Below are 26,657 nucleotides of genomic sequence, written 5' to 3'. Positions count from 1 at the left end.
TAAACAGGGACAGCCAACATATGAAATCTTAACTTATTTGGTAGTCATGAAGATTTACATTAATGTTGACGTTTTATGGTTTTGCTTTGTATGCATGATGTAATAAAACTTTTAGTGTATGAAAAGTCATAAAAGGCAAAGTGAAGATAATGGCATAACATTAGTTTATGAAACCGTTATCAACTGAGTCATTTGCAACTGTTGAATATTTTTTTGCAATGTCATTTTAATTTACAGGGAGCAGGTGATTCACTCTGATGTTATTGGTAACCAAACTGGATTAATCATAAGGGTCAATATTCTTTAGCACTGACATAAACATATAACACTATATGTGGAGGACTTTTGCTTTCTGGGTACTTTTCCAGTGGAATGAGTGAGCAAGAGTGAGATGTTTTCTTTATTCATTTTTAGATCAGAGGAATGACTGCTGATAAAATTCATTTAAAGAATATATTCTTTCCACAGTTGCCATAGAGCTTTATGTTCTTCAGCGTCGGTGTTTTGTATGGGATATTGGAAAAGTCTGAATTGCAGGTTAAAGCACAGTAGCATGGCTCTGTGATATTTGGGTCTGAAGATTAAGGAGAGTTCACACCTTAATTTTAATTTATCTTTGAGCATGAGGTAGCTTATTTCTAGTAGCTATGACTTCTCATAGAAACTGAATGGCTAAGAGTGGTATGATGGGAGGGGAGTGGGAATAGAGAGGGTTTGATAGAGAAAGAGCCCCCTCTTAAAGCTCTGTTTCCTTTAAAGCCCACAGTACAGTTTGTTGAAGGGGATTGGTGTAACTCTTTGAATAATGGAGTTGACTTTGATGCTTTAGTTCATCAGAGTTGACATATGCAAAGGCAGTATGTACATTCCTGAAATGTCTATTTTCTGTCCTCTGATTAGAGAAGACATTAGAAACCAAAACTACATGAAAGTACAGGTGTCCCCTGCCTTTTGAAAGTTCATGTTATGCCATTCACTTTAGGAAAGAATTACATGAGTACCTGTTTTCACTTTATGAAAAAAGGTGGAAAGTGAAAATAGCATTCAGCATTTGTTTTGCAGTGAGCTGTTAGAGAGGCAGCTGTGCACCCCCAGCAGTAAGAGTGGCCCCATCTAGCTCATTCCCTGGGAGCTACACTCAGCATCTCACATCAAGCACTGGAGCTTTGAATTGTGTCTGTGAGCATCTGTGCTTTATCTCTTCTTATTTTATGTATCCCTCAGCAAGATCTGTCAAAAAAGCTAAGTTGAGGTTAATTTGGGGGTCTGGAAATGCTCAAAAAATTTTCCATATAAATGAACGGTAGTTGCTTCTTTGCTTCATGCCATTTCAACTTCCTAAACGTTTCATAGGAACATGCTACTTCGGATAGTGGGGGAAACCTGCATTACCTTTTTATTCTCACCCTCTTATGAACTACATTTCCCAGATCTATGCATAAAAAAGATGGTTTTGTGGGTGATCATAGTTTTGGCTGGTGTGACCATAACACCCAGTTTGCTTTGGATAATTTCACTTTATGCCTGCTGTTATCTGTATTATGCCCAGGTAACAACCCCTTTCACTCTCAAAAAGGTACTTGTACAGATGAGTTATATAACTGTGTTTGTAGTCAACTTCCATTTGTCATTGACATGATGATATCCATACTAACCTACTTTAAATATACTTAGTCTTAAACCTTTTAAAAAACAGTACTCTGACCATAATCTTCATTAAGTTACAAGACTTAATAACAATGTATATGTATTACTTCAGGTTCACTTCTGTGTTTTGTGGAAATACTGAAACACTGAATCGAAAAAAATGCACGGAGCAGAATGAGATAGTTAATAGATTTCTGTGTATCACTTCTGCTGTTGAGTAGTGCCAATTTTGTACACAATTCTGAAGGTTTTTGGCTTATGTGAGATATTGCTGTGCTAGGATATGTGAAGTGTTCATCAGCACTTAAAAGTATTCTAATTGGCTTTTTATGGCATTATCCTTTTTTATAGTGCAATAGCCAACTTTGTTTTGGTGCCAAAGATATCTTTGCCTTATCCATGAGCACGGAATGTGTTTCCATTTATTGGTATCTTCTTTAATTTATCTTATGAGTGTCCTTTACTTTTCAGAGTATAGGTCTTTCAGTTACTTGGTTAGGTTTATTCCTAGGTATTTTATTCTTTTTGTTGCAATTGTGAATGGCATTGGTTTTCTGATTTCTCGCTCTGCTAGTTCATTCTTAGTATATAGGAGTGCCACAGATTTCTGCATATTAATTTTGTATTCTGCAACTTGCTGGATTCAAATACTAAATGTAGTAGTTTTGGAGTAGATTCTTTACAGTTTTTTGTGTACAATATCATGTCATCTGCAAACAGGGACAGTTTGACTTTTTTCTTGCCAATCTGGATTCCTTTTATTTCTTTCTGTTGTCTGATTGCCAAGGCTAGGACCTCCAGTACTATGTTGAATAAAAGTGGGGAGAGTGGGTATCCTTGTCTTGTTCCCAATCTTAAAGGAAAAGCTTTCAGCTTCTCACTGTTAAGTATAATGTTGGATGTGGGTTTGTCATATATGGCCTTTATTATGAGGTATTTTGAGGTATATTGAGGTATTTGCCCTCTATACCCATTTTGTTGAGAGTTTTTATCATGAATGGATGTTGAATTTTGTCAAATGCCTTTTCAGCATCTATGGAGATAATCATGTGGTTTTTGTCCTTTTCGTTGATGTTGTTTATGATGTTGATGGATTTTCGAATGTTGTACCATCCTTCCATCCCTGGAATAAATCCTACTTGATCATGATGGATGATCTTTTTGATGTATTGTTGAATTCGGTTTGCTAATATTTTGTTGAGTATTTTTGCATGTATGTTCAGCAGGGATATTGGTCTGTAATTTTCTTTTTTTGTAGTGTCTTAGCCTGGTTTTGGTATTAGAGTGATGCTGGCTTCATAGAATGAGTTTGGAAGTATTCCCTTTTCTTCTACTCTTTGGAAAACTCTAAGGAGGATGGTCTTCGCTAAATGTTTGATAAAATTCAGCAGTGAAATCATCTGGTACAGGAATTTTTTTCTTAGGTAGTTTTTTGATTACCATTTCAATTTCCTTGCTGGTAATTGGTCTGTTCAGATTTTCTGTTTCTTTCTGGTCATCCTTGGAAGGTTGTATTTTTCTAGAAAGTTGTCCATTTCTTCTAGGTTATCCAGTTTGTTGGCATATACTTTTTCATAGTATTCTCTAATAATTCTTTATATTTCTGTGTTGTCCGTAGTGATTTTTCCTATCTCATTTCTGATTATGTTGATGTGAGCAGACTCTTTTTTTCTTGGTAAGTCTGGCTATGGGTTTATTTATTTTGTTTATTTTCTTGAAGTACCAGCTCTTGCTTTCATTGATTCTTTCTTTTGCTTTATACTTCTCGATTTTATTTATTTCTGTTCTAATCTTTATTATGTCCCGCCTACTGACTTTGAGCCTCATTTGTTCTTCTTTTTCTAGTTTCATTAATTGTGAGTTTAGACTGCTCATATGGGATTGTTCTTTCCTGAGGTAGGCCTGAATTGCAATATATTTTTCTCTTAGCCTGGCCTTCACTGTGTCCCACAGATTTTTGCGGTGTTGAATTATTGTTGTCATTTTTCTCCATATATTGATTGATCTCTGTGTTTATTTGGTCATTGATCCATTGGTTATTTAGGAGCTTGTTGTGAAGTCTCCATATGTTTGTGGGATTTTTCATTTTCTTCGCATAATTTATTTCTAGTTTCATACATTTGTGGTCTGAGAAACTGGTTGGTACAATTTAAATCTTTCTAAATTTACCGAGGCTCTTTTTGCGGCCTAGTATTTGATCTATTCTTGAAAATGTTGCATGTGCACTTGAGAAGAATGTGTATTCTGCCGCCTTTGGGTGTAGAGTTCTGTAGATGTCTGTTAGGTCCATCTGTTCTAATGTGCTGTTCCATGTCTCAGTCTCTTTACTTATTTTTTGTCTGGTTGATCTGTCCTTTCATGTGAGTGGAGTGTTGAAGTCTAGAATGAATGCATTGCATTCTATTTCCCCTTTTAATTCTGTTAGTACTTGTTTCACGTATGTAGGTGCTCCTGTGTTGGGTGCATAGATATTTATAATGGTTATATCTTCTTGTTGGATTAACCCCTGTATCATTATGTAATGTCCTCCTTTGTCTCTTGTGACTTTGTTTTGAAGTCTATCTTGTCTGATACAAGTACTGCAACTCCTGCTTTTTTCTCCCTATTAATTGCATGAAATATCTTTTTCCATCCCTTCACTTTTAGTCTGTGTATGGCTTTGGGTTTAAAGTGAGTCTCTTGTAGGCAGCATATAGAAGGGTCTTGTTTTTTTATCTATACCGCGACTCTATGTCTTTTGATTGGTGCATTCAGTCCATTTACATGTAGGGTGATTATCGACAGGTATGTATTTATGGCCATTGCAGGCTTTGGATTCCTATTTACCAAAGGTTCAAAGTTAACTTCCTTACTATCTAAGAGTCTAACTTAATTCACGGAATATGCTATTACAAACACAATCTAAAGGTTCTTTTTTTCTCCTCCTTTTTCTTCCTCCTCCATTCTTTATATATTAGGTATCATATTCTGTACTCTTTGTCTATCCCTTGATTGGCTTTAGGGATCGTTGATTTAATTTTGCATTTGCTTAGTAATTAACTGTTCCACTTTCTTTACTGTGGTTTTATTACCTCTGATGACAGCTATTAAACCTTAGGAACACTTCCATCTATAGCAGTCCCTCCAAAATAGACTGTAGGGATGGATTGTGGGAGGTAAATTCTCTCAGTTTTGCTTATTTGGAAATTGTTTAATCCCTCCTTCAAATTTAAGTGATAATCTTGCTGGATTAAGTATTCTTAGTTTCAGACCCTTCTGCTTCAGTGCATTAAATACATCATGCCACTCCCTTCTGGCCTGTAAGGTTTCTGCTGAGAAGTCTGATGATAGCCTTGTGGGCTTCCCTTTGTATGTGATCTTATTTCTCTCTCTTGCTGCTTTTAATAATCTGTCCTTATCCTTGATCTTTGCCATTTTAATTACTATGTGTCTTGGTTTTGTCTTCCTTGGGTTCCTTGTGTTGGGATATCTGTGCACTTCCATGGCTTGAGAGACTCTCTCCTTCCCCAGATTGGGGAAGTTTTCAGCAATTACCTCCTCAAAGACACTTTCTATTCTTTCTTCTCTCTTCTTCTTCTTCTGGTACCCCTATAATGCAAATATTGTTCCATTTGGATTGGTCACACAGTTCTCTCAATATTCTTTCATTCTTAGAGATCCTTTTTTCTCTGTGCCTCAGCTTCTTTGTATTCCTCGTCTCTAATTTCTATTTCATTCATCATCTCCTCCACTTTATCTAATCTGCTTTTAAAACTTTCCATTGTATGTTTCATTTCTGATACTGTGTTCTGTATCTCAGAACCTGGATTCAGTTCTGGATTTCAGACTGCAATTCATCCCTGAGTTCTCGAATATTTTTTTGTACCTCTATGAGCATGTTAATGATTTTTATTTTGAAACCCTTTCAGGAAGATTCATGAGGTCGATGTCATTTGAATCTTTCTCAGGAGTTATATTCATAATTTTACTTTGAACCAGGTTCCTTTGGCACTTCATATTTGTACATGGTGCCCTCTAGTGTCCAGAAGCTCTACTCTCTGGAGCTGCTCAGCGCCTGCAGCAATGTCAGGGGTCTCAGAGGAGTGGTATTAGTGCCTGTGGGGAGGAAAGAGCTGTTTCCTGCTTTCCGGCAGCTGTGGGCCGAGCACACAGCTATAAGCCTGTATGCTTTGCGGGTTTTTTTGCTGTATACAGGTCTTTGCTCTGGCTGCCCTAACGCCAGGGTAGGGTTTGCTTATTTGCGAGCCAGGTGGGGCTGGCTGGGGGAAAGTTGCAGTAGGCTGTGTATCACGGGAGGGGGTCCTTGGAGCTGTGTGGCCAGCCAGGGAGCGGGAGCACCTGAAGGTCATGAAAGTTCCCAACATACTGGGCAGATTGCAACCCAGAAATTTTGTCTACCTGTCCATTCTCCTGAGCAGTAAGCTCTGTGCAGTCTTTGCCCCTTAGCAGCCCTCTTGCTGTTAGTAAATCTCTCAGACTTCCCACCTTTCTTTTGTCCCAGAGCAGTTGGATATGGATCACTGCTTCCCACAAGCAGCTGGAACCTCAGTGTCTCCAGGAGTTCTGCGTGTCTTAGCTTTCCAACCCCCAAATCACGAGAGTACCATGCAAGCACCATGAAATGTAGGTCTGTGCTCCCAGAGCAGATCTCCAGAGTTAGGTATTCAGCAGTCCCAGGCCTCCACTTCCTCCCCGCTCTGTTTCTCTTCCTCCTGCCAGTGAGCTGGGGTGGGGGAAGGGCTTGGGATCTGCCTGGCTACGGCTTTGGTACTTTACCCTGTTCTGTGAGGTTTATTCTTTTGTCCAGATATATGCAGTTTGGCGCAGTCCTTTTTCCTGTTGCTCTTTCAGGATTAGTTGTATTAATTATATTTTCATATTATATGCGGTTTTAGGAGGAAGCCTCTGTCTCACCTCTCATGCTGCCATCTTAACCCTCTAGATCCATATGTCAATTTTATGTTTAACTTTTTGTGGAATTCCCAAACTTTTCCTTAGTGGCTACACCATTTTACATTCCCACCAAAAATGTATAAGGCTTCCAATTTCTCCACATTTCCAATACTTGATATTTTCCTCTTCTTTTTTCTTTTCTTAAAATAATAACCCATTCTAATGGGTGTGAAATGGTATCTTATTGTGGTTTGATTTGCATTTCCCTAATGAGTAGTGATGTTGATCACCTTTTCATGTGCTTATTGGCTATTATGTATGTTCTTTAGAGAATGTCTATTCAATTCCTTTGCTCATTTTTGAATTGGGCTGTTCTTGCTGAGATGTAGGAGTCCTTTATTCTAGACATTAATCTCTTATCAGATACATGATTTGCAGATATTTTCTCCTGTGTGTTTTCTTTTCACGTTTGATGGTGTCCTTTGGTGCACAAAAGTGTTCAATGTTGATTAAGTCCAGTTTGTGTATTTTTTATCTTTTAGTAATTCAGCATTTTTACTTATTATGTAGGTGTATTCCAATTTTTGTTTCTTCTGAGAGTCACAAGTGTGTCTTTTGAGGAAATTATCCAGTTCATCTAGGTTATCTGATTGGTTGGCACAGAACTGTTCATAATGCTTTTTTCAAAGTCCTTTTTACTTCAGTAAGGTTGGGAGTATTGTTCCCTGTTTTCTGATTTTAGTAATGAGGGTCATCTTTTTTTCTTGGTCATACTAACTAAAGGTTTGTCAATGTTGTTGACTGTTTTAATGAATGAACTTCTAATTACATTGATTTTGCTTTGATTTTTCTATTCTCGATATCATTTTTCTCTAATATTTGTTTTTTTCCTGCTTTCTTTGGGTTAGTTCGTTCTTTTACTAGTTTTTAAAGGTAAAAGTTTAGAGTATTAATTTGAAATCTTTTTTTAACATAGGTATTTATGGGTAAGTAACCTTTATGCTCCTCTTTTACTTCATGCCATAAATTTTGGTGTGTTGTATTTCCCTTTTTTTGTTAATCTCAAAGTATTTTTTGAGTTCCCTTGTGATTTTTTTCTTTGACCCATTGGTTATTTAAGACTGTTTAATTTTCTTATGTTTCTGAACTTTCCAAATGTCCTTATGATACTGATTTTTAATTTCTTCCATTGTGGTTGAAGAATACAGTTTCTTTGACATGTATCCTTTTACATTTATAGACATTTGTTTTATGGTCTAACATATTGTTAGTCCTGTATAATGTTCCATGTGCCTTGAGAAGAGTGCATACTGCTATTTTAGGTGGAGTATTATATAGATGTTGGTAATGTTTTTAATTTTAAGTAAAATAAGTATATGTCATTTCAATCTCATCAATTAATATTTTGAGGCTTTCTTCCTTTGGCTTATATGAAGAACATTTAGCTTGTAATATATTAATATATTTTAAGGCAGTAATGAGGTCAGAACATAGAGTATTTAGAGTCAGCCACATCTGGTTTGAATCTTGTTTGTACCAGTTACTACCTGGTAACTGATATGGGCAAGTCTGAATTTACTGTGTATGCTTTGAATATTGAATGAGTTCCTTATCATATAATATTTAGAGAACTTAAACACAGGTGTTCCATGGTCGTAGTTACTTCCTCTTATTATTATTGTTAATTATATAACATCCCCATGAAATACATGTTTACCACATGCATGGCCTGCTATTTTAAAAAATCTGTTTTACTGATTTATCTATTGTAAAATGCATTCCTTTTAAATGTACAGTTAGCTAATTTGGTTGATTTGAACAAATATGAATGCTATGTAAATACCATGTATATCAAGATAGAGAGCATTTAATCACTCTTAAAACTTCCCTCTGCTCTGAACAACTGCTGATCTGCTTTCTGCCATTATAGATTAATTTTCCTTTTTCTTGAATTTCATAAAATGAAATCATGTAGTATGTACTCTTGCATCTAGCATAGAATGTTTTGAGATAAATCCAAATTTTTGTGTGTATAATAATACTGTTTAATGCTAAGAGATATTCCATTGTATGAATATCTTACAATTTGTTTATCCATCTACCTGCTGATGGAGATTTGATTTGTGTCCAGTTTTTAGCTGTTATGAAGAGAGCCTTCTTCATAACAAGAGCCTTCTTCATGTACAAGAGTGAACATTCTTGTATAGGATAATTGACAGTGTGCTTTCTTTTTCATTTCTTTAAGTGAAGTTATGTTTCTGTGATTTCATTTGATGCAAGAGTTATTCAGATATGTGTTGTTTTAATTGTGGATTTGTCTATTTCTCTTTTCAGTTTTAACCATGTATTTTGAAGCTCTGTTTTTAGGGAAGAATACACACTTATGACTGTTGGGTCTGCATGGATAATAGATCCCCTTATTATTATGTAACTTTCCTGTTTGTCCCTGGTAACATTACACAAAGTATACTTCGTCTGATGTTAATATAGGTACTCCGACTTTTTTGTTCGTGCTCGTATGATGTTATATTTGTTTCCCTATCCTTTTACATTTGAGTTTTATATGTGTGATATTAATATAGCTATCTATTCCAGCTTCCTTCACGTTCATGTTTGCGTGATATATCTTTGTTTTCCCCCACCCTTTTGCCTTTAAGTTATATGTCTTTATACTTAAAAATTTCTTGTAGAGAGCATTTAGGTGGATCCTGCTTTAAAAACTTTTTTCGTATCCAATCTAGTATTCTCTGTCTTTTATTTGGTATGGTTAGACCATTTGTATTTAATATATATTGATATGGTTGGAATAAAATATTAAAACCTTTTTTTTTTTTTTACATATTTGTTTCTTCTGTTTAACTTTTGTTTATTTCCAATTGTTTCTTATATGTCAAAACTTTTTTAGGATTTTTTAAATCTCCATATCACTTTAAAAAATATTTTTAGTGATAGCCCTGTATTAAATTTTGTTAGTCTTTTTTTGTCTGTAGTTAAGTTCAGGCACTTGAAGCATGTCTTCAGATTTACTAATCTTGCATTCTTATCTGATTAATTCCATCCAATTAATTTTTCATTTTATATGTTCTTTGTTTCTTGATGTTTTATCTGGTTCTTTGTTATATACCATTTCTTTCCTCATTATGCTAATGATATCTTTTGCAGCATTGAGCATACTTAAAATAGCTTATTAACTAGACTGCTAATGCCATTATCTCTGCCATTTCTGCATTTTCAATTGACTGAATTTTATCCTAGTTATGTTACTTTTTCCTGCTCCATATTATACCTAGTAATTTTTTATTGAATGCTCAATGTTATGAAGTTGTATTGTTGAGTGCCAGGTTTTGTTGTATTCCTGTTAGTAGTATTGTAGTTTATCTGTCAGAAGTGAAGTTACATTTGAATCAACTTTATTCTTCAGTGGCTTGCATCTAACTTTTATAGGATGGATTTAGAGTAGTCTTTTGGGAGAGTTAGTACCCTTACCAAGGTTTAAATCATTGGAGTACCCACTGAATGCTGTAGATATTCAACAAGAACTCTAACATTGGTATGAGGTCTGAAAACTGTGTGAGCTTTGAGAAGTCTTCAGTATAGAGCTCTTTGTCACTTTTTGCCCAGCCTTGGGACATTTTAAATCTATGCATGTGTGGCTTTTTCCACAACAGACTTGTGGATCCCTATGCAGGTATCTAGAACTCTTCTTTGTCAAGCTCCTTGTAGTCTGTCTTGCAAATTCTAGCTCTCAGACTTCCTGAATTCTGATTCCTTTCCCCTCAACTCAGTGAGACCACCATTGTCTTGGGATCATCTTTGCAGTAAGATCCAGAAAGCCTGTATTGATGTGTGGAAAAGTACCTTCAGGTAGAAAGTTGAGGCAAATATCTGGCTTACCTAATTTGTATTCCTTCTTTGGCATTACCATTCAGCACTGCTCATGGCCTAATATCCCATGCAGTTACCTCAATATATACTGTAAATATATTTTTCTGATTGTTTATAGCAGGAATATAGGTCTGTTTCCAGTTTTTCCATCATAACTGGAAGTGGAAGTCTTGGTCTACCATTTTATTTTCAAAACTTTTCTTCACCGAGAATTATCCCAGAATACCTAATCTATAACTGCCAAGAGAGCCCATTAATATTGTTTGAAAGTTTTAAATAAACTTGTTAGTGTACAGTTTAATTGAATCACTAAAAATTAATAATAATAAAAATTAAACTTTTCTACAGTATTCTCCTTTTGTGTAGTAGTCTAGCACCTATTACAGTTAAGCCAAAAAATAAGAAACTGAATATACTACTAACTGATTGTTACATTTCTTATTTTTTAGACCTAAAGATTGTCTTCGGTCTATTATGAGGAGGGTGAACCATAAAGATCCTCATGTTGCTATGCAAGCTCTGACTGTGAGTGATTTCATTTTAGGTTCTACCACAAAATTGTCTGCTGAAATAGAGCCCTTTTAACTTCTGGTTTTGTGCTTTTAGCTTCTAGGAGCATGTGTATCAAACTGTGGCAAAATTTTTCATTTAGAAGTATGTTCAAGAGATTTTGCTAGTGAAGTAAGCAATGTATTAAACAAGGTAAGGAACATTATTTTCAGAAATGAATTAAGACAGTCTTCTTGTATTTTATTGTACATTTCAAATCCCAAAGGACTACTAGTCTGTGCTTTTTGAAAAAAAAAAAACTTTCTAGGCTACGTCTATCCATTATATAAGTAAATGTTACATTTTGCTTGAAGAGACTACAAATGTTTAACTATGAGAGTTGGGTTTTTTACAAGCCAAATTAGAGTACATACAAGCTTTTCTTCAGCACTCCTTTCATTTGATACAAAAACATGTGATTTCTCTATTTGATTAAATAATGCCAGTCCATTTTAGGCACAGTTTTTGTAACAATTTTTGTAGGCACAGAGGTATTTCCCATTGTAGAACTATTCAGAAATAATGCCAAAATTTGGCATTGTTAAGATTTCATCTTACCATGAATGAATAAGGACACTACCTAACCATCACAGGGTTTTAATACTGTACTTATTATCTGCTTAACTGAATGTAGAATTCAAATCCTATAATTTCAGAAATTTAAAACAAATTAAATTATGAAATAGCATATGAGTTTTCTCAGTAAGAATTAATGCAGTCTGTTCTAAAGGAAATCATTTCTGGCTTTTTTGGGGAGGGTGGTATTATATATCAAGAAAACATTTTAAAGTGTTGAAAGGGAAACTGCCTCATGTTCAGTGGGAAAAATAAGTATTTCCAGGTTTTAGTAGAAAACAGTACAGAAATGAAATAAGAATTTAAAATTCTGTAGTTCTTTTCAAACATGATTATGTGATAACTCTTTTTCTGTTCTTCATTCTGTTATATTTAGTTATTTCTTACTTAATAACCATTCTTTCAATGTTCCTTAAGTCCATCAAAATGTACAACTATTTATGAAGGGATTCTAATAATGGTTTCTCTAATTTAATTAAAGATAATGGTACTCAAAAGCTTGTATTTAGTGACATGAGCAGCTATTATGAAAAGTAAACAGCTGTATATTGGAGAAAGGACTTCTCTTTTTTTCCAAATGTTTTACAGTTTACATATCAATTTTTTGCTTAATGGGTACATGTTATTTTGAAGAATTAAGTTTCCAGGAATATTGACGTGCAGTGGACCTCAAACTGGGCCTCAGATAATTAAATAGCTTGAGGAAAACACAGTCATGCACATTATAAGACAGATATTAGGCATAAAGGAACTGTACCATTTATTCTCTTTCACCTTATTTTTATTGGTTTGCAAAAACCAAAGTAAAAAAAAATGCTTTCCTGATGTACAAAGATTGCTTAATTGCAGAATGGTCTGTAAGGTGTTGTCCTTCTGACCTCCAAAATAAGTTATTACATATTTAATCTGTTTGAATTTGCTGTGAGATATATATTATGGTATCTCCCATTGTTATTTTCATAGTGTAAAAATAAAATTAGTGTGTTTCTAATGACCAACTATATTATGTGTCATCTATAGCTAGGAGTAATACATAATTCGAAAAGAGACCTATAACACTATTATATTTAAGGTATCTGTATTAAATTGTTAGCCAGCAAACAAGCACTTTTTTTTCTCTATATTTTAGGGTCATCCTAAGGTGTGTGAAAAATTAAAAGCTCTTATGGTTGAATGGACAGATGAATTTAAGAATGATCCACAGCTTAGTCTGATATCAGCAATGATTAAGAACCTTAAGGAGCAAGGAGTTACATTTCCAGCTATTGGCTCTCAGGTATTTTGTATTCTTGTGTGTGTGCTACAGTTTGTTTCTCTAAAGTAGCCATGTTTATTTGAATTTTTCTTTTTTTCCTCCAAATGCAGGTAGTTTTTACTACTCCAGAGGAATTTTATTAATAATTTTGCATTCAGATGTGCCGAAAGAAATGTAGTAGAATATTGATGTGTTCCAGCTTCTTCTTCTATGTAAATGAATTGGTTTAACATTTTGCATTAAAATTTTGTTTTCTGGTTTTTATAATACAAAATTGCTTATTATTTCAAGTAATACTGGCAGTCTTATTAAATTGTCTTACTGCTGTAATTATGTCAAAGAATGACAGCTCAAAAATCAGGATATTCTTAAAGCTAAATGGTGAGTTTAGAGTTTCTTTTGTGAAATTATGACTACTTATATTAAAAATGCAAAGGAGATGTAAGGGCATCAGTGGAAAGAAAAGCACACAATGCATTTCTCCCCTTAATAGGAGCTGAGCAGTGTGTAAGTCTTCTTACTCACTACTAGTAAATAAGATTGATTGAAAGGCTTAGCTTCCTTCACCCCCAAATTTTTTATGTAATTGATGTCATATAGAAAAAAAATGAAAGGTATCTTTTTTTCTTTTTCTATTCTGGGTAACCATCTTTTAGGATGCCCAGCTAATCAGGGGCACTTAAAATGTGTGGTAATCTACTGTACACTCTTTCCCCACTGTGTGGATGAGGGTACAATATAATGAGTAGAGTGAAAGCATGAGCAGAGCTGTGGAGCCTTCAGTTCACGGTTGTGACCAGTTCAGGGAATCATGAAGTGAATCATCGAGACTTACCTAGATTTTCCTCCCAAGGCACTTCTAGTTTATCTGAATATTCCTGAGATGTGGAGTTCTAGAAATATATTCAGGGGATGAAGGTAGGATAGGTATTTTTCTTCTTTCTTGAAAAAATTGGTTTATGAATAGTTTTACGATGATAAATTATGTCTTTGAGAAGTATTCATTCATAATTGATGGCTGGCCTTTAATACTCTTAGAATAATTTCCAAAATCTGAATAATTAAGGAATAATTTTATGCAGAATAATCCGTGATATTTAAAAGTTCCTTGACAGCAGCAATGTTTAATTTTCAAAGAGTAGACTCACTACAGAGAACCAAAGAGTGTAGATGCTAGGTGAATTTGCAGTTTCTGTACTGCGAACCTGTACTAGAGCTTGTTACTTAAAATGTGGTTTGTTTCCCATCATCATCATCATCACCACCAGGTGGAAGCGTAGATAGAAATGCAGCATCTCAGGTTCCATTCCAGACCTATTGATTCATTATCTCCATTTTTACAAGCTCCCTGGTTAATTCTTTATGCTCGTTAAAGTTTGAGAAGCACTGCTGATGAGTACAGCTTGCAGTGCAAGTAAAAACTGCATTTCAGTGCATGAGAGGACTTGTTCTAATAAGAGAAGGAAGAAGAAGAATGATCTGATAAGCTTTGTTTGGTTAACCGAGAATCTCAGATAGTTGTGGGAACAACTTATAGGAATTCTCTAATACAACCCCCTCATTTTACAGATGAGGAAACTGAGACCCAGAAGGGTTAAGTGACTTGCCCAGGGCCACAGCTAGTAGTTGACAGAGCTGGAACTAGAACACAGGCCTCCTGATTCTCAATCCAGTGTTCTTTCCACTACACGATCCTGCCTTCCATTTGATATAGAGGTTAGTGGATATGTGTTTGTCCAGACTAGGTTTCAAAGGACAAGAGTGGAGTGAACACTGGCAAGAGCATTTACTTACTGACTGGCATAGAAATTTGGTTACTGTCCTGTTCAAAAGATATAGGACATAGATCAGCAATAGTAAAATTAATAGTTACTTTCCTTTTTATCAAGATGTTATAAAATAAGTGAAAGGTAATTTTGTGCTATTTTCCAGCCCCAATAAATATTTTAAATTCATATAAAGTAAATATGAGGTAGAATGACAGTTTTTTATACTGATTTCTGAAAAACTTGTTATCAAAAGCCCTGTTTGCAAAGAGCGTCATGTTTAATGAAAAATGTATTATCTAGGATCATTTGCACAAGTTCATCTAGTAGTTAAGTCATTACCACATTTTACTCAAAGTAGGTCTTTGTTAGCATACTTAACAAAAGCCTTGAAAATATGAAGATTACTTTTTTTATTAAAGTGTCATTAATATACAATCTTATGTTGGTTTCAAATGAACATCACAGTGGTTTAACAGTCTCCATGATCAACTTACATTGTGATGCTGAATTATTGTGCCCCTTTATTCCCCCTCTCCCCACCCCAACCCAACCCTTCCCCCTTTGTAACCACTAGTCACTCTTAGTGTCTGAGTCTACTGCTATTTTACTCCTTCTGTTTTGCTTTGTTTTTATATTCTACAACTAAGTGAAATCATACAGTATTTGTCTTTCTATGCCCTTATTTCGCTCAGCACAATACCCTCTACATCCATTCATGTTGTTGCAAATGGCAGGATTTCTTTTTCTTTTTATGGCTGAATAATATTCCAGTGTGTCTATGTACCACGTCTTCTTTGTCCATTCATCTATTGATGGACACATAGGTTGCTTCCATATCTGGACTGTTATAGATGGTGTGGTGATAAACAAAGAGGTACAAATGTCTTTTCAATCAGGAATTTCGTTATCTTCAGGTAGATTTCTAGGAGTGGATTACTGGGTTAAATGGTATTTCTATTTTTAGTTTTTGAGGAACCTCCATACTGCCTTCCACAACATTGGCACTAGTTTGCATTCCCAACAACAGTGTAGGAGGCTTTCTCTTTTTCCCACATCCTTGTCAGCATTTGTTGTTTCAGGTCTTTTGGATAGTGGCCATTCTAACTGGTGTGTGGTGATATCTCATGGTGATTTTAATTATTATTTCCCTGATGATTAGCAAGGCGAAGCATCTTTTCATGTGCCTGTTGTCCATTTGCACTTTTTCTTTGGAGAAGTGTCTGTTCAGGTCTTCCACCCATTTTTTGAACAGGATTTTTGTTTTTTGGGTGTTGTGACATATGAGTTCTTTGTATATTTTGGATGTTAACTCCTTAATCAGATGAGTCACTTACAAGCATTCTCCCATACTGTAGGATACCTTTTTTGTTCTGCTGATGGTGTCCTTTGCTGTACAGAAGCTTTTCAGTTTGCTGAGGTCCCGTTTGTTCATTTTTAATTTTTCCCTTGTGCAAGGAGATGTGTCCAGGAAAAAAATTGCTCATGCTTACATTCAAGCGTTTTTTGCCTGTGTTTTCTTCTAAGACTTTTATGGTTTCATTACTTACATTCAGGTCTATGATCCATTTTGAGTTTACTTTTGTGTATGGAGTTAGACAATAATCCAGTTTCATTCTCTTACATGTAGCTGTCCAATTTTCCCAACATCAGTTGTTGAAGAGGCTATCTTTTCCATGTTGTATATTCATGACTCCTTTATTGTGTATTAATTGATCATCAATGTGTGGGTTTATATCTGGGCTCTCTATTCTGTTCAATTGATCTATGGGTCTGTTCTTGTGCCAGTACCAAATTATTTTGATCTGTGGCTTTGTAGTAGAGTTTGAAGTCAAGGAGTGTAATTCCCTCAGCTTTGTTACTCTTTCTCAGGATTGCTTTGGCTATTTGGGATCTTTGGTGGTTCCATATGAATTTTAGAACTGTTTGTTCCAGTTTGTTGAAGAATGCTGTTGGTATTTTGATAGGGATTGCCTTGAATCTGTAAATTGCTTTGGGCAGGATGACCATTTTGACAATATTAATTCTTCCTACCCATGACCATGGGATGTATTTCCATTTATTGGTGTCTAATTTCCTTCATGAGTGTCTTGCAGTTTTTAGAGTATAGGTCTTTCACTTCCTTGGTTAGGTTTATTCCTAAGTATTTTATTTTTTTTGATGGATTTGTAAGTGGAGTTGTTTTCCTGATTTCTCCTTCTTCTAGTTCATTGGTCGTATATAGGAAAGCCACAGATTTCTGTGTATTAATTTTGTATCCTGCAACTTTGCTGAATTCATGTATATGTTCTAGTAGCTTTTTTGTGGATTCCTTAGGGTTTTCTAAATATAATATCAAGTCATCTGCAAAGAGTGATTGTTTAACTTCTTCCTTACCCATCTGGATGCCTTTTGTCTCTTTGTTTTCATCTGATTGCTGTGTCTAGGACCTCTAGGACTATGTTGGATAAAAGTGGTGAGCATGGACATCTTTGTTTTGTTCCCGATCTTAAAGGAAGAGGTTTCAGCTTTTCGCTATTAAGTGTGATGTTGGCTGTGGGTTTGTCATATATGGCCTTTATTATGTTGAGGTACTTACCCTCTATACCCATTTTGATGAGAGTTTTTATCATGAATGGATGTTGAATTTTGTCACATGCTTTTTCAGCATCTATGGAGATGGTCTGTTGTTTTTAATCCTTGTTTTTGTTAACGTGATGCGTGATGTTGATGGATGTAGAATATTATACCGTCCTTGCATCTCTGGAATAAATCCCACTTGGTCATGATGGATGATCTTTTTGATGTATTTTTGAATTCAGCTTGCTAATATTTTGTTGAGGATTTTTGCATCTTTGTTCTCCTGGGATATTGGTTTATAATTTTTTTGTGTGGTGTCTTTGTCTGATCTTGGTAGTAGAGTGATACTGGCCTCATAGGATGAGTTTGGAAGTATTCCCTCCTCTTCTAATTTTTGGAATACTTCAAGAAGGATGGGTATTAGCTCTTCTTTAAATGTTTGGTGGAATTTGACTGTGAAGCCATCTACCTGGAGTTTTGTTTTGGGGGAGTTTTTTGATTACCAATTTCATTTCATTGCTGGTAATTGGTCTGTTCAGGTTTTCTGTTTCATCCTGTGTTAGTCTTGGGAGGTTGTACTTTTCCAGGAAGTTTTCCATTTCTGCTAGGTTGTCCAATTTATTGGCATATAATTTTTCATCATATTTTCTAATAATTCTTGGTATTTCTCTGATATCTGTTGTGATTATTCCTTCTTCATTTTTTGATTCTGTTTATGTGTGTACATTCTCTTTTTTTCTTGATAAATCTGGCTACAGGTTTATCTATTTTGTTTATTTCTCAAAAGAATCAGCTCCTGGTTTCATTGATTTCTTTTTCCTATTGTTTTATTCTCTACTTTATTTATTTATTCTCTTATCTTTGTTATGTCCCTCCTTTTACTAACTTTGGGATTCATTTGTATTTTTCTGGTTTCTTTAATTTTGATTTTAGACTGTTTATTTGGGATTGTTCTTGTTTCTTGAGGTAAGCCTGTATTGCTATGTACTTTCCTCTTAGTATTGACTTTGCTGCCTTCCACAGATTTTGGACTGTTGTGTTTTTGTTTTCATTTGTCTCCATGTATTGCTTGGTTTTTGTTTTAATGTGTTCACTGATCCATTGATTATTTAGAAGCATGTTACTTAGCCTCCATTTGTTCATAGGCTTTTTTGTTTTCTTTGTGTAATTTATTTCTAGTTTCATATTATTGTGGTCTGAGCAGCTACTTGATACAATTTCAGTCTTTTTAAATTTATTGATTTGTGGCCTAGTATGTGATCTATTCTGGAAAATGTTCCATGTACACTTGAGAAGAATGTGTGTCCTGCTGCATTTTAGTGGAATGTTCTGTAGATATCTGTTAAGTCCATTCTATCTAATATATTGTTCAGTGCCTCTGTTTCCTTACTTATTTTCTGTCTTATTGATCTGTCTACTGATGTGAGTGGTGTGTTAAAGTCTCCTAAAACGAATGTGTTGCCATCTGTTTCCCCCTTTAATTCTGTTAGTATTTGTTTTACATATTTAGGTTCTCCTGTGTTGGGTGCATAGATATTCATAATGATTATATCTCTTGTTGGACTGATCCCTTTATCATTATGTAATGTCCTGCTTTTTTTCTCCCTATTAGTTGCATAGAATATCTTTTTCCATCCTTTCACTTTTAGTCTGTGTATGTCTTTGGGTCTGAAATGAATCTCTTGTAGGCAGCATGTAGATGGGTCTTGTTTCCGTATTCATTTTGCTGCTTTTTGTCTTTTGATTGGTGCAACATTTAAGGTAATTATTAATAGATACATACCTCTTGCCATTTTATTAATTGTTTTCTGGCTGTTTCTTACAGGTCTTCTCTGGTCGTCTCTTTCTCTCATACACTTTTCTCTTGTTATTGATGGTTGTCTTTAGTATTGTAATTGGATTTCTTTCTTTTAAAAAAGTATTTTTATTTGTGTGTATTTATTGTAAGCTTTACTTTTGTAGTTTACAAAAGTTCAAGCATAGCTTCCTTACTATATAATAGTCTCTCTTAAATTGCTGATTAGTCTATTTCAAACACAATCTAAGAGTACTTTTTTCCTTCTTCCTCCTCCACATTTTTCATATTAGATGTCATAATCTTCATTTTTTTGTGTATTCCTTGACTGATTTTGTGTATAAATTGATTTTGCTCTTTTGTTTTAATTTCGTACTTGCTTGGCAGTTAGTTCTACTACCTTTAGTGTGGGTTTATTGTCACTAGTGAAAGCTGTTTAGCCTTTGAGTCATTTCCATCTATATCATTGTCTTTAACATACCCTCTAAGGCTGGCTTAGTGGTGGTGTATTCCTTCAGCTTTTGTTTATGTGGAAATTGTTTAATACCTGCTTCAAATTTAAATGATAATGTTGCTGGGTAGAGGATTCTTGGTTGAAGGTCCTTCTGTTTCAGTACATTAAGTATATCATGCCACTCTCTGCTGGCCTGCAGAGTTTGTGTTAAGTAGTCTCCTGATAGCCTGATGGGATTTCCTTTATAAATCATCTTTTTTCTCTCTGAGACTGCTTTCAGCACTCTCTTTATCCTTGATCTTTGCCATTTTATTATTATATGTCTTGGTGTTTTCTTCCTAGGTGTGGGTAAAATTGTAATACCTCCAGAATATCATGCCTGGTTTTAGTATATTTGCATATCAACGGGAGCTCAAGGGCGGAGAGAAGTATGGTTTTAGTGGATTTGCATAAGGGGTGGAGAGAAGTTCATCTCCATGTCAATGGGTATTACCTGGGCAACTGAGGGGCTTATCTGTACCTGAGAGGAGAGAGGGGTGCCTGTTTTGCTGCTCCTTGAGCAAGAGAGAGAGATGGGCTGGACTGCAGTGTGTAAGAATAAACAGATTTTTAACTTTATTTCTCCCTTTGACTAATTTTGTTTTTAGAGGTATTTTGCCCCGGGATTTCCTCCCCCCGGACTTACATTAGGGTTATTTTGGTTAGGGGTTCTCTGTGCTTCCATCACCTGAGTATCTATTTCCTGTCCCCAGATTGGGGAAGTTTCCAAAAATTACTTCCTTTAAGAAACTTTCTAACCCTTTTTCTTTCCCTTCTCCTTCTGGTACCCCTATTTATGCACGTATTGTTTCATTTGGATTGGTTACATAACTCTCTTATCATTTTTTCATTCCTAGAGATCCTCTCTTCTCTGTGTTCTTCAGCTTCTTTGTTTTCCTATTCTCTAATTTCTATCTTTTCACCATCTCCTCTACCTCCTCTACTAATCTAGTCTTAAATCCCTACATTGTATGTTTCATTTCAGATACTGTATTCTTCAGCTCTTAGTGGCTCTTTTTCAGGTCTTCTGTCTCTTTGTTGAAGTCCTCCCTGAGGTTTTGAATACCTTTTTGTAAATCCATGAGCATGTTATGACTTTTTCTTTGATATACTTATGAAGAAGATTGGTGATCTGTTTCATTTAACCCTCTTTCTGGGATTCTGTCTTGTAGTTTTGTTTGATCATATTCCTATGCCTACTCATTTTGTCAGGGTTTCTGTGTTTCTTCCTTTGTATTAGATGTCTCTGCTATGCTTTCTGGCCTCTGGAGTAACAGTTTTATGAAGAAGACATCTTATGGTGTTTAGAAGCTCAAGATGCTTTACTCTCTAGGATCTGGTTCTATTTTTTGGGTCCGCAGTTCTTGGCATGCAGTGGGTGGAGTCTGTCTGTTTTGACAGTTTGCTTCAGCCACTGCTTTTGTTATCAGCTCAAGAGTCTCTGCTGAGCTCACTGTGGGCAGAGCCTCCATCTGCCTGGCTTACAGAAATGGCAGGGCTGCAGGGATGATGGGGTGGGCAGGGTGAAGTGCAGCTCTGCCCAGGCAGGTCATGCAGCACCATGATTGTACACTCACAGGGAGGAAGGAGCTCTTGGGGCTGGCTTATGCAGGCATCTCCCTAGTTGGGCTGAAATGAAGCCAAGGAAGCTGGGAGAGTCTCCCTCTGCCTACCAGACAGCAAAGTCTGACGCTGCTGCTGTGCCAACTGGGTTTTCTACAAGCAGCATTTGCAGGGAAGAGCCTTGGGGCTGCATTTCCAGCAAGGGGGATGGAGTGTGGGGCTCCCGAGAGTTCCCAATCTTTTGGTCCAAGAAACGGCTGGGGAGGTATCCTCCACCTGCCCTTTCTCCTGAGGAAAGAGCTCCATCCATCCCTCACCCCTCTGGTACCCCTCCTGCTGCTGGCAAGTCTTTCAAACTGCTTCCTCTGTTTTGAGTCTCAGGACTGACAACGGAGCATGCCTGTCCTCCACAGTGGCTGGAGTCTTAGCTTCCCAGAGTGTTCCACCTGCCCCTGGTGTCCAGCCCAGCTAATCATCCGAACCCAGTATAATTGGCTTGTGCTCCCAGAGCATATCTCCAGGGCCAGGTGTGCAGTGTTCCTGGGTTCCTACCCCTCCCTGATCCATTCCTCTGTTTCCCACCTGTTGGCTGGATTGTGGGGAGGGCTTGGGTCCCAATCTGTCTTGGTTCTTTCACTTTACCCTTTTCTGTGTGGTCGTATCTTCTTCCTCAGGTGTAAGTAGTCTGTTCTGCAGTCCTCAGGTCGTTTTCAGGTTTAGTTGTATTTGCTGTATTTTCTTTTATGAGCTTTTGGGAGGAGGTTTCTGCCTTGCCTTCCTATTCTGCCATCTTTTTCCACACATCAAGGATTATTTTAAGGTATATTTTTTCATCCAAGTACAGAAGAAAATAATATAAAAATTTGAGAAGATTCATACTTTCGTCACCTAACTCAGGTTGTTGCAGTCCTTTTAGTACTAATTTTTGTATGTGTGTGAATTATTTGCTATTTATTCTCTTGATATCCTGTAAGACTACTTAGAAAGCTTGTTATATCAGCATTGACACACCTTTTAGCACTAACTTTTGACAGAAGATATGCTCTCCCTGCTGCTGCATTTGACGTTAAGAAGAAAAGTATCATTGCCATTTGTAGAACCTGATGATAGAAGAGAACTTTGAAGAGTGTGTAGTTCAGGAATGTACATCTTACTATAGCTTGTTTCTGCACTTCCTTCATTTTTTTAATTGAAGAATAATTGAGGTAGATTATGTTATATTAGTTTTAGGTATAAAGCATAGTGATTTGAAATTTATATACATGACAAAATGGCCACCACAATAGGTCTATTTACTGTCTATCACAATGCAAAGTTGTGACAATACTGATTATATCCTCTGTATTGTACATTACATCCCTGTGTCTTATTTATTTTATAACTGGAAGATTGTACCTCTTAATCCCCTTCATCTACCAATGAAAAAAAATAGGTATGTTGACTCAGGTGCTCTGTCCAATTGCCCAATTTTTAATTGAATTTTTTTTTTTTTGCTATGAAGTCCATCAAGTCTCATGTGTTGTTTAAGGCTAATGTTTATTCACTAGGTTTTTGAAGTCCATCTATAGTATTTTCCATTGCAACTGCACTAATTTACATTCCTAGCAAAGGTGCACAAGGGTACCCCTTTCTCCTCATCTTTGCCAACACTTTTATTTCTTGTCTTGTTTGTACAAGCCATTCTGACAGGTGTGAGTTTATATTTTTATGGTTTTGATTCACATCACCCTGATGATTAGTGATACGTGATATTGGGCATCTTTTCATGAGCCCGTTGTACATCTGTATGTCTTCTTTAGTCCATTTATGTTAAAGCAATTATTGATAGGTATGTATTTATTGCCATTTTGTTCATTGTTTTGTGTTTTTTATAGTTCTTCTCTGTTCCTTTCTTCTTCTCTTGGTCTCTCCCCTTGTGAATAGATGACTTTCTTTAGTGTTATGTTTGTATTCTTTTATCCTTGTTTTTTGTATGTCTCCTGTAAGTCTTTGGTGTGTAATTACCATGAGGTTCATATGTAACAACCTATGTATATAGCAGTCTCTATTAAGTTGGTAACTTAAGTTCAAATGCATTCTAAAAGGACTACAGTTTTGCTTCCCCTCTTCTGCATGTTTTGGTTTTTATCTTTTTTTGTGTATCCCTAATTATGGTAGATATAGCTAATTTTAATACTCTTGTCTTTTAACCTTCATACTAGCTTTATAAGTGGTTGATACAATATTTTTACTATATGTCTGCCTTTACCTGTGAGTTTTTTTGGTCCTATATTTTGTTATTTCTAGTTACAGACTTTTCTTTTCCACTTAATCCCTTTATTATTTCTTGTACAGACAGTTTAGTGGTGATGATCACATTTAGCTTTTATCTGGGGAACGAATTCTTGATCTCCCCTTCAATTCTGGATGATAACCTTGCTGGATAGAGTGTATGTGGTTGTAGGTTTTTTCCTTTTAATACTTTGAATATATTGTCTCTACTTCCTTTTTAACCAGTACAGATTCCTTCACAGACCACAAAAGATCAATATGTCTGTTTTGTGAAATTAACCATATTGTGAAAAAAAATTCATGTATAATGAAAAACTGCCTCTGATGAAGCATTTCAGATATGAATGATAATTAAAACATTATCTGAAGATGATTACAACTAGTGATGGATCAGAATTGAGAATGCTTAAAGGTGTATTCAGTGAACTACAAAGAGCTTTTTTCTAATCAGCTTTTCTAAATATAAATGCCATGCTCATTTGCTTGCAATTAGAATATAGTGAGTGAAGAATATAGAACTGTATTTTACTATAATGTTGAATATTTTGCCTTTTATTACTCAACAATCTTCTATGGATTGTTTGTAATTAATATTTAGGCACATACACCTTCAAGGCATATACAGCCTGGTTATGGAGTCCTACATGTAAGCAGATAATTTTAATAGAAGCTGAGATTTACTGTCTGTCACTTTGTGTAAGGCACTATTCTAGATGTTGTACATGTGGTAGTTTGAGTATTTTTTAGAATTCCAGTTTTTGTTTACTGGTTATTCTGGAATTTATAATATACTTGTAAGTTTTCACAGTGTGTTTTGAGTTAGTGTTCATGTAAAATGTAGAAACCTCACAACTGTACAGGATTTACTTCCCATTTCAGCATTCTTTATGCTATAGTTATTATATGTATGACATACATTAATTCTACATATATTATAAATATCAGGAAATAATGTTCTTCTTCTGAATGGGTCCCCCACCCCAACCATTCCACCTGATTTTGGAGGCTGCATGTTAATTTAATCCTCTCAACGTCTATGGTGTGTAGGTGCTGTTGCTATCCTTGATTTGTAGATGAACTTAAGGCACAAAAAGGTCAACATACCAAGCCCATACTTGAAAGTGGTGGATCTGGGATTTGAATCCATGTTTGCCTGATGCCACGATTTGCATTTTTAATTACCCATATTATAGTACCTTGTGAAAGTGTTATTAACAGAACACAGAGGAGGGGATCCTTACTGAGCAAGTATTATTTTAGCTGTTTACTGACCAGTGAATTGAAACTCAGTCAGAAAAATGTGGATGGAATAAAAGGAGCCAGAGAAGATATTATAAGTAGAAGCAAGTGTGTGTTAGAGGTGTTGAAGTGCCAGTAGATAAATGTATATGCTGCAGTTTCCAGTAACTGACAGAATGGTTGATGGTGAGGCTAGAGTCTGATTTGTCTTGATAGCCATGCAAAAACCCTCAGAGGCCATTGAGGCTTAGAAGCTTATAATTGTATAAGTGTGAATCAATTTATGTACATATTTACTTGTATACAACCTTGTCTACAAAATATGCTTAAGAAAGGAATATATTGTCAGAATTAAGTACTTGTGTTTGGTTTACAAATGGTATTTTATGAGCACTTATATTGTTACATATAAATTGGGGTTCCTAAAGGTAACAGCCTGATTTTTCACCTGGAAGGAGGCAATAAAATGTAACTCTTCAATAGGTACTTTAAATTTTCAAAAATTTTGTTTTTAAAATACCATCTCCTTCCCTTGCTCACCCACTTTTTTGATTTTAGAATTTTCTAAAAATTTGTAAATCTTCCTTTAGTTAGTGTCTTCTCTGTTTGCCTACTGTCTGCTTTTAGTTTATCAACTTCACAGATCTGGAAGGGTGTGACTAGGCTATCATCCCTCATTATCCAATTGTCTCAGTTTGTTTTCTCCAATTCTAACTCTTCCCCTCCTTTCAAAGTGGAGGCTGCTCCAATTTGTAATTTTTTCTTATTCAGAAGTCTATGATAGATTGATAAGTAGGATCTTGCAAGTTCTCAGATTAGGTGGGAGAAGGAAAATTTGAGAACAACCCTCAAGTACTGTGTTCTTTTTTTGTGTTAGGCTGCAGAACAAGCGAAAGCAAGCCCAGCTCTGGTAGCCAAAGATCCTGGTACTGTGGCCAATAAAAAAGAAGAAGAAGATTTAGCAAAAGGTAAGTTTTTAAGTCTCTGATAGTGGGAAGAAATTAGGACTCTTGCTTAATATTTTTTTCCCAGAGATTTTTACAAGTAAAAGAAATAAGACTTTACAGCTAAAACTCACATCTATTTTGTCCTCTCTTCAATATCACTTCTTTCCTCTTCTGAGACAACCACTATTATATGTGTCCTTTTTTCAGCCTATATTTACAATATTTTTACTACACTGTATATCCATAAACAAAACCAAATACTTCTTTATGTTCAATAAATTCTTTTTCTGTAAGTAGTACACCCTAATTACCATCTATAGTGCAACAATATATGTTTTTTGTGTGTGGCAATATGCTTGAGATCTGTTCATGAGACATATATATCAAGTTCCATTTATTTTAACTGCTGTATAATATTCCAGTGTGTGAGCAAATATATACTGTAATTTATCCACCTAGTGATGGACATTTGAGTTTCCTGACCGTTTTTTACTATAGTAAGTGCGTATTCAGTATCCCCTGTACCTTTTCTTTTGTGTGTGTGTGTGTGTGTGTGTGTTTGTGTATGACTATTTTGTGTGACTAAAAGCAATATTGGTGGCTCATGGGAGGTATATCTTCAGCTTTGCTAAATAGTTGTGTCATTTTCTTTTCCATCAACAATGTATGAAAGCTCTTAACTATTTTATTTTTAATTTGACATGTGGTATTGTCATTTGAACTTATATCTGATAGGCTTAAATGATGTAGAATTATTTTAATTTTTATTTCTTTGATTAGTAGTGAGGCTGAGTCCCTTTTTTGTATGTTTATTAGCTATTCTGTCTTTCTATTGAGTCTTTTCTTTCTAATAATTATATGTAGAAAGTCTTTATTTTGGATGTTATCTTTTGCCTGTTGTATTTATTATAGATGTCTACTGTTGGTTTTTGGCTTATACTTTTAACTTTTTTTTTTTTTTTTTTTTTTACTTTTAACTTTTAAATTGCATGTTTTATCAAACAGTTTTAAATTTTGATGTCAAAATTTTTTCTTTTCTGTTAGGATTTTTGCTTTTTTTGTGTCTTCAGATATTTTTTCCTACCCCAAGTTCCTAAAAGATATTTTCTGTATTTTCTAACGATAGTTTTAAAGTTTTGCTTTCCCATCAGGTCTCTTATTGATCTAGAACCGAGATGGAAGGGAAGGAGTTATGGTTTGAGGTGAAATCAGGGTTATC

The 26,657-nt window shown here is 35.3% G+C and overlaps 1 protein-coding gene across 3 annotated transcripts in view; it reads left to right on the top strand.

Moving 5' to 3' along the window:
- Positions 1 to 26,657, top strand: part of STAM (signal transducing adaptor molecule) — an 81,682-nt gene that overhangs the window by 30,349 nt on the left and 24,676 nt on the right. For all 3 annotated transcript variants that reach the window (XM_036888978.2, XM_036888986.2, XM_036888994.2), the window contains 4 exons: positions 10,875 to 10,950; positions 11,032 to 11,127; positions 12,680 to 12,826; positions 25,369 to 25,459. In XM_036888978.2, coding sequence (XP_036744873.1) covers positions 10,875 to 10,950; positions 11,032 to 11,127; positions 12,680 to 12,826; positions 25,369 to 25,459 — 410 coding nt within the window. The remainder of the gene's footprint in view (positions 1 to 10,874; positions 10,951 to 11,031; positions 11,128 to 12,679; positions 12,827 to 25,368; positions 25,460 to 26,657) is intronic.

This window comes from Manis pentadactyla, chromosome 3 (assembly GCF_030020395.1).
Source record: "Manis pentadactyla isolate mManPen7 chromosome 3, mManPen7.hap1, whole genome shotgun sequence".
Lineage (NCBI taxonomy): Eukaryota > Metazoa > Chordata > Mammalia > Pholidota > Manidae > Manis > Manis pentadactyla.
The sequence above is the reverse complement of the archived record's forward strand: the minus strand, read 5'-3'. Positions and strand labels throughout refer to the sequence as shown.